Source organism: Oncorhynchus clarkii, chromosome 14 (genome assembly GCF_045791955.1).
Source record: "Oncorhynchus clarkii lewisi isolate Uvic-CL-2024 chromosome 14, UVic_Ocla_1.0, whole genome shotgun sequence".
Lineage (NCBI taxonomy): Eukaryota > Metazoa > Chordata > Actinopteri > Salmoniformes > Salmonidae > Oncorhynchus > Oncorhynchus clarkii.
The window spans coordinates 31,567,556-31,582,079 of record NC_092160.1 but is presented as its reverse complement, the minus strand read 5'-3'; the positions used below and the strand labels follow the sequence as shown (position 1 = coordinate 31,582,079).

At 43.9% G+C, this 14,524-nt stretch overlaps 1 protein-coding gene across 5 annotated transcripts; it reads right to left on the bottom strand.

Moving 5' to 3' along the window:
- Positions 1-208: 208 nt before the first annotated feature.
- LOC139366516 (ribose-phosphate pyrophosphokinase 1-like) lies at positions 209-11,465 on the bottom strand. 5 transcript variants are annotated; one of them, XM_071104085.1, is made up of 8 exons: positions 11,423-11,465; positions 11,154-11,327; positions 10,437-10,626; positions 9,588-9,686; positions 6,047-6,171; positions 5,517-5,690; positions 5,039-5,198; positions 209-4,667 (listed from the first exon to the last, which is right to left on the bottom strand). In XM_071104085.1, the coding sequence occupies exons 2-8, from the start codon at positions 11,273-11,275 to the stop codon at positions 4,575-4,577; spliced, it is 963 nt and encodes a 320-aa protein (XP_070960186.1). In that variant the 5' UTR covers positions 11,276-11,327; positions 11,423-11,465; the 3' UTR covers positions 209-4,574. The 5 variants fall into 5 exon arrangements, with proteins under 5 accessions (XP_070960186.1, XP_070960189.1, XP_070960185.1 ...); XM_071104088.1 differs by having other exon boundaries at positions 10,443-10,626; XM_071104084.1 differs by having other exon boundaries at positions 11,154-11,461.
- Positions 11,466-14,524: the final 3,059 nt, after the last annotated feature.

Here is a 14,524-nt window from a genome sequence, read left to right as displayed (position 1 = left end):
TCCTGACAGAGCTGGTGTAACTGAGTCAGGTTTGTAGGCCTCCTTGCTCGCACATGCTCTTTCAGTTCTGCCCACACATTTTCTATGGGATTGAGGTCAGGGCTTTGTGATGGTGTTAGGAGAATTATGTTCTCAATGTTCATAAACTTCAACTTCAATTAAGAAGAATTTGTAAGATTCTTGATGAAACGAAAGACAGAGGCCAGTCTACAATAGTCAAACGTTTATTTACGAGAGCTCTACCAGTCATTTATGTACATTGGTTTATTTACCTCCCATTTCGTCATAAATGTCCCTCCTCCTCTCAGACAATGACAATATAGTTTACAAGTCTTCTCCTACACATACAATGCTTATCACATCCTGCAACATGTTACACAATCTACTGCAAGCCCAACGGTTTCTCCCCTCTCCAGGCCCCAGACCCTGTTATCAGTTTCACAGTGGTCACAAGCTGTCTGCCACAGTTCCTTGTCTGTTCCTCTTTCTTACGGACAAACATTCTTCATCATTATACAGAGTAGAATTCTGTTAGTCCTATCATTACATTAAATGTATACATCATTTAGTCATTATATATAAAATTCATAACATATGGCCACTCCAATACCTTCACTTTGTTGTCCTTAAGTCATTTTACCACAACTTTGGAAGTGTGCTTTGGGTCATTGTCCATTTGGAAGACCCACTTGCAACCAAGCTTTAACTTCCTGACTGATGTCTTGAGATGTTGCTTCAATGTATCCACATCATTTCCTTCCTCATGATGCCATCTATTTTGTGACGTGCACCAGTTCCTCCTGTAGCAAAGCACACCCACAACATGATGCTGCCACCCCCGTGCTTTACGGTTGGGATGGTGTTCTTCGGCTTGCTTTTCTCCAAAAAGTATGATCGTCCCCATGTGCAGTTGCAAACCGTAGTCTGGCTTTTTTTATGGCGGTTTTGGACCAGTGGCTTCCTCCTTGAGCAGCCTTTCAGGTTATGTCGATATAGGACTTGTTTACTGTGGATATAGATAATTTTGTACCCGTTTCCTCCAGCATCTCCACAAGGTCCTTTGCTGTTGTTCTGGGATTGATTTGCACTTTTCGTACCAAAGTACGTTCATCTCTAGGAGACAGAACGCATCTCCTTCCTGAGCGGTATGATGGCTGCGTGGTCCCATGTTGTTTATATTTGTAAACTATTGTTTGTACAAATGAACGTGTACCTTCAGGCGTTTGGAAATTGCTCCCAAGGATGAACCAGACTTGTGGAGGTCTACAATTCTTTTTCTGAGGTCTTGGCTGATTTCTTTTGATTTTCCCAAGATGACAAGCAAATAGGTACTGAGTTTGAAGGTAGGTCTTGATATACATCCACAGGTACACCTCCAATTGACTCAAATGATGTCAATTAGCCTATCAGAAGCTTCTAAAGCCATGACATTTTCTGGAATTTTACAAACTTCTGACCCACTGGAATTGTGATACAGTGAATTATAAGTGAAATAATCTGTCTGCAAAAATGACTTGTGTCATGCACAAAGTAGATGTCCTAACCGACTTGCCAAAACAACAGTTTGTTAACAAGAAATGTGTGGAGTGGTTGAAAAATGTGTTTTAATGACTCCAACCTAAGTGTATGTAAACGTACAACTTCAACTATACATGAAACTTTAAAGTCAGACAGATACCACTCTTTCGAGAGTTTATTATACAAACGTTATTGAAAGAAATTAAGGAAATAAAAATAGAAGATACTTTTCTAGGAAGCTCCATCCTGCAGAGCTAAAAACCAACAGCTTCTAGACGGCAACATCGAAGACCAAAAACCTGCCTCCTCTGCACCCACTGAAAGAACGATTCCCAATAGTCTTAAGAAGGGCAATCTGCAATTAGAAAAGCCCCCCCATACTTGTTTAGGTCAACAGGTGAGGGATGAGGTTGGAGTGATGTACCCATTCTCAAATTCCTAGACAGAGCTAGGGATGCAGATCATGAAGATCATGGAGGAGGCATTTATAAGTTAAAATCTTCAAGAATCAGTGGGCTATTTACCATTATGTCCAGAAATTAGAAGTACCAATCCTAGATTGCCCCTTTAAAAAGACTTATGAATCACCCAGATGAACATCAGTGGCACTGTCAACTATAACTCATAATGTGTTAAGTGAATGAGTCTCATCTTTCAACCGAACCAAAAAGAAAAACAAAATAATAAAATACCTGAAGTCAGTCAGCATCCAACTGTCTCTCGCCCTCTTTTTGTAACAGAAGTATTGTAACAGCATTATTATGAACAACTGTTGGCATTAGGTGAGTTCACCCACTCACAATAAATAATCAACACTGACCTCTTTTGTCCCTGATAGACATGTCCCATATGGCACCCTATTCCCCATGCAGTGCACTACTTTTGACCAGGGCCCATAGGGCACAAGTCAAAAGAAGTTCACTATGTAGGAAAAAGGTTCCATTTGGGATGCAAACACTGTTTACGGGTGAGAGAGGGACTCAAAATGAACATGTCATCATTATTAATAAACATTAATCCTAATTACTATGTGGTTAGTTAGCAATAGCAGCAGAGCGATGCTAATATAATGGGGGTGTTTCTCCCAGTTGGGGTCAATTCAATTTAAACCTCAATTCAGAAAGTAAACCTAATTCCAAATCCAATTCCACATTTTCCTGATTCCAATTCTTTTCAATGTCAGTATTAGAGGTCAACCGATTAAATCGGAATGGCCGATAAATCGGGGGGGGGGGCGGATTCGGTATTTTGGGACGCCGATTTTTCCGATTTTTTTTTTACACCTTTATTTAACTAGGCAAGACCGTTAAGAACACATTCTTATTTTCAATGACAGCCTAGGAGGCAGAACGACAGATTTTTAACCTTGTCAGCTCGGGCGATCCAATCTTGCAACCTTACAGTTAACTAGTCCAATGCTCTAACACCTGATTACATTGCACTCCACGAAGAGCCTGCCTGTTAGCGAATGCAGTAAGCTAAGGTAAATTGCTAGCTAGAATTAAACTTATCTTATAAAAAAAACAATCAATCAATGACTGTCATTGCTCCAATGTGTATTTAACCATAAACATCAATGCCTTTCTTAAAATCAATACACAAGTATATATTTTTAAACCTGCATATTTAGCTAAAAGAAATCCAGGTTAGCAGGCAATATTAACCAGGTGAAATTGTGTCATTTCTCTTGCGTTCATTGCACGCAGAGTCAGTGTATATGCAACAGTTTGGGCCGCATGGTTCTTTGCCAACTAAATTGCCAGAATTTTACGTAATTATGACAACATTGAAGGTTGTGCAATGTAACAGGAATATTTAGACTCATGGATGCCACCCGTTAGATAAAATACGGAACGGAATAAACGTTTTGTTTTCGAGGTGATAGTTTCCGGATTAGTCAAAGGTATATGGTTTAGCGAGAACTAGTCGACGCGTTATAATTCCTGTAATAACTTGCGGCTGAACTTGAAAGGGGTTCCTTCGTTATTTTACCGTTCATGTCTTCCATAGAGAATGTCTTGATCTACTTCAAATAAGGTCTGTGTTTCGTGCAGACTTAAACCGCCTCGGCGTTTTGACACCCGTGTAGATCTCACTAGGATAAGGTAACGTTTGTCAAAATATTTTCATAAATCCACTCTACAAAAAATATGATCTTCGCTTATATTTAGCCAATATTGATCAGAGTTACTTTGTCCTATGGATATCTACACAGTTATAAAATTGGCAACGTGGTGTAAGCCTACACGAAACACAGACCTTTTTTTAAGTGAATCTAAAAATATCCTATGGATTAAATGAAGGAACCGCTTCTTTTCAGATTTTGCTAGGTGTCATGGGAATTATGACTCGCACTTTGGTTGTCAATTCTTACCATGTCCATTATTAAAATAGGCTTTCCTCCATATAGAAATTCGTTTTTGTTTTCAACATTCATCACAGGTAACTTAAACTCTATTTTTATTCAAACAGCTGAGAGTATTTGTCTCCTAAGCAGACTCTTCAGTATCATTGTCACTTCAGAGCTGTGTGTGTGTATTTATGTATCAAGTTAAAATAAGTGTTCATTGTTCATTCAGTATTGTTGCAATTGTCATTATTACAAAAAAAATGTGTGTGTATGAAATAGATACATAAAACATTTTTTTCCTAATAAATCGGCCGATTATCTGCTTTTTTGTCCTCCAATAATCGGTATCGGCGTTGAAAAATCATAATCGGTCGACCTCTCGTCTGTATACTTCTTGAATTGACTGGAATTGAAATGGAATCGAGCCCAACACTGGTGTTTGTATAGGACATTCCCGCTCCTCCTCTTTCTGGTGTAACAGAATAGTAGGGCTGGATTCTATTCAGTGATGAGAAACATTCCAGAATACTGGGCATAGAAATGAAGAGCCTACTCTGCTTTCCTTAGTCTACCTGAAAGACAATCATATCTAATCCCCAAAGTCCCTATTCTGCATGAGATATGGCCGTGTCTGTTCTGAATGTTCTGTTGTCCCCTACTGAACAGTGCCCCAGATGACTCAGTGTGTGTGTGTGTGTGTGTGATGTTACAAGGGAACGTGGCTGAAGAGGTAGGAGACAGATTCTCCGTTGTGGGTCCTGCGGATGGCCTCTGCCAAGATCATAGAGATGTCAATCACCTAGAGGAGAAACAGATGGTTAATAACACATAAACTACGTTCAGGAAACATCCGGAAACATGTCAGGCTATTTGCCGTTGATAAACAGAAAGTGTGCTCTCTCATTTATAGAGTGAACTATTTGAATTATCTTAGCACAAACCTTTTAGGTGATATGATTATTCAAACTATTTGCCGTTGTCTTAGTTGTTAAACATCACAGTAGCAACAATAGAACTTCAGCTTAAATCACCGTAACATTATTGGACAATATGACAGTCTACTTATGTTAAGGTGAATGACCCTGATATAACCTCTGACCCCTGACCTGTATCTTAGGACAGTAATATACCACCTGACCTGGATCTAAGGACAGTGCTGTGACCTCTGACCTGTATCTTAGGACAGGTCTTCATCTTCTCCTCCTGAGGGATAGTGTTGGTGACGACCACGGCCTCGAAGCAGGCGTTGTTGATGCGGGAGATGGCCGGGCCAGAGAAGATACCGTGGGTCAGGATGGCATACACCTTGGTAGCACCAGCTGAGATCAGCCTGAGGGTGGAGGGACAGTATCTCCTTAAAGAAAACTGTAGGACTATAGCACCTTCAACATCTACCTGTTTGAATACACTGATTTTTGCTACAAGGACTCTCATTTGGATGAAGGAGAAGTGAAATGTGAAATAGTGGTTGGTATTTCCACAGCTCTGTAATAAGAATGTCTTGACATCAAATCAGAGATCCATTTGAATGTACAGGATCATAATCAATGTTTGTTTTTGTGTGGTTAAGATTCAGCCCAGACACCCATTGCCTGGGCATAGATACGTGTTAAGGTTAGTCAAGGTCAGAAGGTGAGACTTTACTTACTTGTCGGCCGCGTGACAGATAGTACCACAGGTGTCTGCCATGTCATCCACCAAGATGGCCACTCGGTCCGTGACGTCCCCGACCAGCACCATGCGATCCACCTCATTGGCCTTCTTTCTCTCTTTGTGGATCAGAGCAAAGTCCACATTGAGCCTGTCCGCTATGGACGTCACTCTGTCACACAGAACACAGTGTTAAGAGGAAGACCAAGTCACAGAGGCACAACAGTTGGTCCACTGTTATCGTATGAAGATGTGTTAGTGTGAAGCAGAAGTTACACACGAACGTGTGAATCTAAAGTTAATTTCACCACAGATAAGGCAGAGTTAAAGAAAGACGTGGCTGCAAGGTAAAAACCCGTAAGAGAGAGGTGATGTTCTTGAAGCAGTAGTCTAGCATGCACACAGTGGTTCCCATATTTACCAAGCACCCCCCCCCCCTCTCTCCATCTTTCTCTGATTGGCCAAAATAAGAAATTTGATTAAAAGCCCTCAGACCGAAAGCTTTCTGACTACTCTGTCCTGCCTCACCTCTTGGCTCCCCCTGCGTCTGGAGAGACGATAGTGCAGGTCTTCCACTCTGCGATGTTCTCCTTGATCCACTTCAGTACAGCAGGCTCAGCATACAGGTTATCCACCGGGATGTCGAAGAAACCCTGGAGATACCAGACACACGCAGACAGGAGTCAGAGGCTGCCATCTAGCGGTTTCACATCCCAGGAACCATCTCACCATTGTGCCCTTGAGCCAGTCACTTAACCCCTATAGAACTCCATGTGTTTGCTGATTGTGTCGTCTGTTGGATTGGAAGGAGCAAAAGAAGAATTTACATCACTATAGTCTGGCTGTTTGGTTTCTCTACTACCAGACCCCAGTGTCCCCCCTCCTCAGGTCCTCTACTGCCAGACACCAGTGTCCTCCCGCCTCATGTCCTCTACTGCCAGACCCCAGTGTCCTCCCTCCTCAAGTCCTCTACTGCCAGACCCCAGTGTCCTCCCTCCTCAAGTCCTCTACTGCCAGACCCCAGTGTCCTCCCTCCTCATGTCCTCTACTGCCAGACCCCAGTGTCCTCCCTCCTCATGTCCTCTACTGCCAGACCCCAGTGTCATCCCTCCTCATGTCCTCTACTGCCAGACCCCAGTGTCCTCCCTCCTCATGTCCTCTACTGCCAGACCCCAGTGTCCTCCCTCCTCATGTCCTCTACTGCCAGACCCCAGTGTCCTCCCTCCTCATGTCCTCTACTGCCAGACCCCAGTGTCCTCCCTCCTCATGTCCTCTACTGCCAGACCCCAGTGTCCTCCCTCCTCTACCGCCAGACCCCAGTGTCCTCCCTCCTCTACCGCCAGACCCCAGTGTCCTCCCTCCTCATGTCCTCTACTGCCAGACCCCAGTGTCCTCCCTCCTCATGTCCTCTACTGCCAGACCCCAGTGTCCTCCCTCCTCATGTCCTCTACTGCCAGACCCCAGTGTCCTCCCTCCTCTACCGCCAGACCCCAGTGTCCTCCCTCCTCTACCGCCAGACCCCAGTGTCCTCCCTCCTCTACCGCCAGACCCCAGTGTCCTCCCTCCTCTACCGCCAGACCCCAGTGTCCTCCCTCCTCTACCGCCAGACCCCAGTGTCCTCCCTCCTCTACTGCCAGACCCCAGTGTCCTCCCTCCTCTACTGCCAGACCCCAGTGTCCTCCCTCCTCCTGTCCTCTACCGCCAGACCCCAGTGTCCTCCCTCCTCTACCGCCAGACCCCAGTGTCCTCCCTCCTATACTGCCAGACCCCAGTGTCCTCCCTCCTCTACTGCCAGACCCCAGTGTCCTCCCTCCTCCTGTCCTCTACTGCCAGACCCCAGTGTCCTCCCTCCTCCTGTCCTCTACCGCCAGACCCCAGTGTCCTCCCTCCTCTACCGCCAGACCCCAGTGTCCTCCCTCCTATACTGCCAGACCCCAGTGTCCTCCCTCCTCCTGTCCTCTACTGCCAGACCCCAGTGTCCTCCCTCCTCCTGACTAGATGTCGACTGATTAATTAGGGGCGATTTCAAGTTTTCATAACAATCGGAAATCTGTATTTTTGGACGCCGATTTAGCCAATTGTTTTTATTTTAATACACCTTTATTTAACTAGGCAAGTTAGTTAAGAACACATTCTTATTTTCCATGACGGCCTAGGAACGATGGGTTAACTGCTTGTTTAGGGGCAGAACGACAGATTTTTACATTGTCAGCTCAGGGATTCAATCTTGCAACCTTACAGTTAACTAGTCCAACGCTCTAACCACCTGCCTGACAAGGAGCCTGCCTGTTACACAAATGCAGTAGAAGCCAAGGTAAGTTGCTAGCTAGCATTAAACTTTTCTCATAAAAAAACAATCAATAAATCATAATCACTAGTTAACTACATATGGTTGATGATGTTACTAGTTTATCTAGCGTGTCCTGTGTTGCATATAATCGATGCGGTGGCATTCGCGAAAAAGGACTGTCGTTGCTCCAACGTGTAACTAACCATAAACACCAATGCGTTTCTTAAAATCAATATATACACAGAAGTATATATTTTTAAACCTGCATATTTAGCTAAAATAAATCCAGGTTAGCAGGCAATATTAACCAGGTGAAATTGTGTAATTTCTCTTGCGTTCATTGCACGCAGAGTCAGTGTATATGTAACAGTTTGGGCCGCCTGGCTCGTTGCGAACTAATTTGCCAGAATTTTACGTAATTATGACATAACATTGAAGGTTGTGCAATGTAACAGGAACATTTAGACTTATGGATGCCACCCGTTAGATAAAATACAGAACGGTTCCATATTTCACTGAAAGAATAAACGTTTTGTTTTCGAGATGATAGTTTCTGGATTCGACCATATTAATGACCAAAGGCTCGTATTTCTGTGTGTTATTATGTTATAATTAAGTCTATGATTTGGTAGAGCAGTCTGACTGAGCGATGGTAGGCACCAGCAGGCTCGTAAGCATTCATTCAAACAGCACTTTTGTGCGTTTTGCCAGCAGCTCCACGCAATGCTTCAAGCATTGCACTGTTTATGACTTCAAGCCTATCAACTCCCGAGATTAGGCTGGTGTAACCGATGTGAAATGGCTAGCTAGTTAGCGGGGTGCGCGCTAATAGCGTTTCAGACGTCACTCGCTCTGAGACTTGGAGTAGTTGTTCCCCTTGCTCTGCATGGGTAACGCTGCTTCGATGTTGGCTGTTGTCGTTGTGTTGCTGGTTCGAGCCCAGGGAGGAGCGAGGAGAGGGATGGAAGCTATACTGTTACACTGGCAAAACTAAAGTGCCTATAAGAACATCCAATAGTCAAAGGTATATGAAATACAATAAGTGTTCATTCAGTATTGTTGTAATTGTCATTATTACAAATACATTTATGTTTTTATTTTAAAATCGGTTGATTAATCGGTATCGGCAATCTTTTTTGGTCCTCCAATAATCGGTATCGGCATTGAAAAATCATAATCAGTCGACCTCTACTGCCAGACCCCAGTGTCCTCCCTCCTCTACTGCCAGACCCCAGTGTCCTCCCTCCTCCTGACCTCTACTGCCAGACCCCAGTGTCCTCCCTCCTCTACTGCCAGACCTCAGTGTCCTCCCTCCTCTACTGCCAGACCTCAGTGTCCTCCCTCCTCTACTGCCAAACCCCAGTGTCCTCCCGACCTCTACTGCCAGACCCCAGTGTCCTCCCGACCTCTACTGCCAGACCCCAGTGTCCTCCCTCCTCTACTGCCAGACCCCAGTGTCCTCCCTCCTCTACTGCCAGACCCCAGTGTCCTCCCGACCTCTACTGCCAGACCCCAGTGTCCTCCCGACCTCTACTGCCAGACCCCAGTGTCCTCCCTCCTCTACTGCCAAACCCCAGTGTCCTCCCTCCTCTACTGCCAGACCCCAGTGTCCTCCCGACCTCTACTGCCAGACCCCAGTGTCCTCCCTCCTCTACTGCCAGACCTCAGTGTCCTCCCTCCTCTACTGCCAGACCCCAGTGTCCTCCCGACCTCTACTGCCAGACCCCAGTGTCCTCCCGACCTCTACTGCCAGACCCCAGTGTCCTCCCTACTCCTAACCTGGATCTGTGAGGCGTGGAGGTCCATAGTGATGATGTGATCAGCCCCAGACACAGACAGCATGTTAGCCACCAGCTTGGCTGAGATGGGCGCTCGACTCTGCAAGGAAACACACACACACACACACACACACACCTCATTTGTTCTACTTACATCACATGATATGAGTGGAGTCTTCCATCTTAAAAATGGGTCCGTATTACATTTCCTTCCCAAAGCCACAAGGGGCAGCTGATAGGCTATTCTAAACTACAGTTACGTGTACAACTCAAAGTCGATATCAAACTACTCAGCTCCTTCAAGAAGCCCAAGAAAAGTGATACTGTACAAAAAGTTAATAACAGTATACTTTTGGCAGATACATAGTACATGCAATACATTATATTGGGAGGACAAGGACATGCACTGATATAAACCATGGAAGGAATGGAGGCAGGCAGGTGACGGTAACAATACAAACAGAAGACACAATGACTGTTCACTGTTCACTGTTCACTGCTCACTGCTCACTGCTTAACTTAAATCAGTGGAGAAATCAAAACAAAACCCAGGCATGCTCCCAGTCCCATCCATCTGCTGTGACTGCCTGCTGGAGTCCGTCCACACAGTCAGTGACAGCAACATGAGTGGTAAGATCACACTGGACATTGATGGGGTGTAATGCCAGGGTTGGGGTCAATTCAATTTCAATTCAGGAAGTACATTGAAATTCCAATGCTTTTGAATTAAAAACATTTGGAATTGGAATTTGGTTTAATTTCTGAATTGACTGTAATTGAACCCAACTCTGGTGATGCGGTATAACGGTCGGCGGTGTGACAGTAGAGTAACTAGATGTCTGTCCCTCACCCCCACCTTGTCCTTCTTGTCCTGCCGTGCGTAGGGGAAGCAGGGGATGACGGCTGTGACCCGGGAGGCCGAGGCGATCTTACACGCATTGATCATAATCAGCAGCTCCATCAGATTATCATTGATCTCCCCACAGCCGCTCTGTACGATGTAGACATCCTCTCCACGGACACTCTCCCCGATCTCAACACTGTTATGGCCCAGGGGAGGATGGGGTAAACAACACTCTCTGCTAACACAGCACTAATGGTGAGGGATATTCATCATGAGACATTGAAAACACAGCCTACAGGTGTTTAGGGCTAGGGGACTTATATGTGCAGTGACAAGATAATATTTCACAGTAGGCTAAATGCAGTGATAATTACTGTATGAGCAAAGAACAGCACAGAATGAGAAGTATACAGCTTGATGCATCAGTGTTACACAAGAAGTTACAATAAACAATTGTTTCACTTTTGCTCGCCTGTAGGGGTTGTCAGCTCTCCCAATATTCAGAAATGAGTTGAAATGTATGGGGAAGAGAAGTTCGCCCAATACGCAACAAACTGAGCGCCAAAATAAACTCCAGTTATGCGTGACTTAAACTACAAGTTCCAAGCACCTTTGCGAGGCAGCATCAAAAGCAGCACGCTAAACATAACGTTTCTTTAACATATTTCTCGAACATAAGATTTAAACAGATCAGCTTTCTATACATTAAAAGTTTACACTGACCATGTTTCTTGATTGCTGAATTTCTTGGTGACAACCTTCCCGAGTTCCATCCCAAGACGGTCAGCAATTTTGTGAGACAGTTCCCGATGCGAGCTACCGCTGAATATCTTAATGTTCGGCATTTTTGTATGTTCCAGGGCTTCGTTCTACGGAAGCTAGCTACAATGCTAGTAGCTGCAAATAAGTGATATACGATCTATTAGTTCTAGTGAACTGTTGGAAATCGATCGCTAGTCGATAGATATCATCAAGCTTGATGCGTTGCCTACCTGTCCACCATCGTTCCCTTCTTCACGCATGCGCCTTTTCCTGGACTTCTTCTTTTTTGGGGTTAAACGGAGGTTGGCATCCAATATATTGCATTACCGCCACCAACTGGGCTATAATATAGATCCATTAAACTTCGTGATACAAAATGGGAAAAGGAACAACAAACTAAACCTTCCAACTAACCCTTCACTGTTTAAAAATCCACTACCCCATTCCACTACTTTGACCCTATCTGCTCCTCCAGCCAGCCAGCCCAGCCCAGCCCAGCCCAGCCCAGCCAGCCTAGCCCAGCCAGCACCACCATGCCAATGGCTTGGGAGGACGGGACACCACCAATCAAAACACCCTGTAACTCTTCTGAAGTCAAATCTCGTACACCCAAACACTTCTCTGCAGCTGCCACCACAACATCTATGTTCCGTGATTTACATTCTAATTCTGCAGTATGGTTGACATTCATTGTAATGAATGCTAAGAAGCCAACCTTACTGAAACATATATCACTGGTTGGCCTCTTGTCCCTGGTGGCATCAACAATACACCGCCCACTTCACATGACGATGACATCCTTCATACCTATATACATATACTGAACAAAAATATTAACGCAACATGTAAAGTGTTGGTCCCATGTTTCATGATCTGAAATAAAAGATCCCAGATAAGCACAAAAAACTTATTTCTCTCAAATTTTGTTCACAAATTTGTTTACATCCCTGTTAGTGAGCATTTCTCCTTTGCCAAAATAATCCATCCATCTGACAGGTGTGGCATAGTAACAGGCGGATTAAACAGCATGATCATTACACTGTGCTGGGGACAAAAAAATTGCAGATTTGTCACACAACACAATGCCACAGATGTCTCAAGTTTTGAGGGAGCGTGCAATTGGCATGCGGATTGCAGGAATGTCCACCAGAGCTGTTGCCAGAAAATGAAATGTTTATTTCTCTACCATTCTCTACCAATGTCATTTTATAGAATTACGTCCAACCGGCCTCACAACTGCAGACCACGTGTAACCACGCCAGCCCAGGACCTCCACATACAGCTTCTTCACCTGCGGGATCATCTGAGACCAGCCACCTGGACAGCTGATGAAATGCAGGAGTATTTCTGTCTGTAATAAAGGCCTTTTGTGGGGGAAAACTAATTTTGATTGGCTGGGCATGGCTCCCAAGTGGGTGGGCCTATGCCCAGTCATGTGAAATCCATAGATTAAGGCCTAATGAATGTATTTAAATTGACTGATTTCCTTATATGAACTGTAACTCAGTAATATCATTGAAATTGTTGCATGTTGCATTTATCTTGTTGATCAGTATACTTAGTTGAATGCACAAGCCCTGTGACAAACCAGAATACTGGTGATCGGCAGTCCGAGTATTTTCTGTGATCCCGATCATTTGACTCAGTTCACCTAAAATAGCTATTCATTTGGCTCCCAAATGGCTCTTTGTACCATAAGGCTTAGATATTGAAAACCCATCAACAAATTGTCCATCTCTAATTTGAAGCCTAAAACTTTGCCTACCTGCATGTCAGATAAGTGATATGTGAGTTCAAATATACTTTAACCTGACCAAATTATTAGACCTGAAAGCATTTATAATAAACACACTGAGAAAAGGAGCCTGGACCAGAATGAGTCTCTCCTCACTATATCCTTCCGGCACTGAGGATTACCATCTTCAGATAATGTTTTTGTGTCTGCAGATAATCGATGTACGGCGCTCAAAAAGCAATAACAGTAACAGTATGCAAATCAGGGAGCCAAATTAACGTCTCTTTCACATATTTGATTCGGCGATTCCCGATGTTCACCGAAAAGAGACGTTAAAAAAAATATGTTATTTCATGAACAATCCATCAGTACAGCATACTAATGAAGAAAACTGGAAATGTCTCTATGCTTAAGAACGACTGCTAAATAACCAGAATGAAGTAGGTGTCAGGACGGCAGGGTAGCCTAGTGGTTAGAGCGTTGGATTAGTAACCGGAAGGTTGCAAGATCAAATCCCTGAGCTGACAAGGTGCAAATATGTCATTCTGTTCCTAGGCTGTCATTGAAAATAAGAATTTGTTCTTAACTGACTTGCCTAAAGGTATAAATAAAAAATAGTGTTTCTTACATGACAATCTATTGATTAAAGGTAATGAATGTGCTGTTGATATGTTAATAAGTTTTCAATTTAGGTTTACAATTACCCTGAATAGGTTGGTTAGCTTGTTATGCTAGCTACATATTGTAATGTGATATGCGAATGCGACTAGTGTAGCTATCCCTTGGTCATGACTGAGTCCCATTATACACATAAGAGTCTTTGGATGAAGGCGTCTTCTGAATGGGGGAGTTTTGCCCCGACACCTGGTCTGAACATTAACACGCGTAAGGACCTTTTCTTTCAAATCAGGGAGAAAAAATAATAATAATAAACTAAAGGTTAAATTGATACACTTTTATAGGTTTAGTTTTCCCAAACGGACATATCTACATGTTACCAGGGACCACCTGCGCTATGTAGCTATCTAGCATCCCACTGAACACCTGTGTGTTTGAAGGCCGCCAGAAACGTGTTGTCACTGAAAAATACTGTCAGCTGCAACTGTGATAAGGCCTGGTTAAAACAGTAGACAGCAGTGGTGGTAGGTGATGTTTAAGATGAGGTGACAGACAGTGACACATTCAATATCGCCTTGCACTCTCTTGCCTGCATCTAGCTGATCTAGGATGTAATCATTAGTAAAAAGTTGCAAACGAGAGCTTCTATTCGACAAATTCAAGTATGTTTATCCATTTTTTTGATTTGTTACATTTGCTTCCGTTTAAGAAAGGTTTTTCAACAGAATCAGCGGAATGAATACACCCCTGGTCACACACAAACACAGTAGACTTTCATAGCAGACACATACACACAGCATGATAATTTTTCTCATTGTAGAATTCCTTCTCGCATCCACGCACTCTCCTCCTCTCACCATTTCCCTTCGCTTGTGGACTTCAGTGCACAACACATCAGCTGTCTGTGACCAGGTGAAAAAACCTTTCCAAGCCAAACCTTCATATCATAAACACTAACTGCTACACCCAGCCTACATCG

What these genes read in the sequence shown, in the direction of transcription:
- LOC139366516 (XM_071104085.1), bottom strand. Translation starts at nt 11,275, where the DNA reads ATGCCGAACATTAAGATATTCAGCGGTAGCTCGCATCGGGAACTGTCT. An exon ending in ATCTGTCACGCGGCCGACAA is followed by an intron (nt 5,199 to 5,516) that starts GTAAGTAAAGTC and finishes CTCCACCCTCAG; the next exon opens with GCTGATCTCAGCTGGTGCTA. An exon ending in AGACCTGTCCTAAGATACAG is followed by an intron (nt 4,668 to 5,038) that starts GTCAGAGGTCAC and finishes TTTCTCCTCTAG; the next exon opens with GTGATTGACATCTCTATGAT.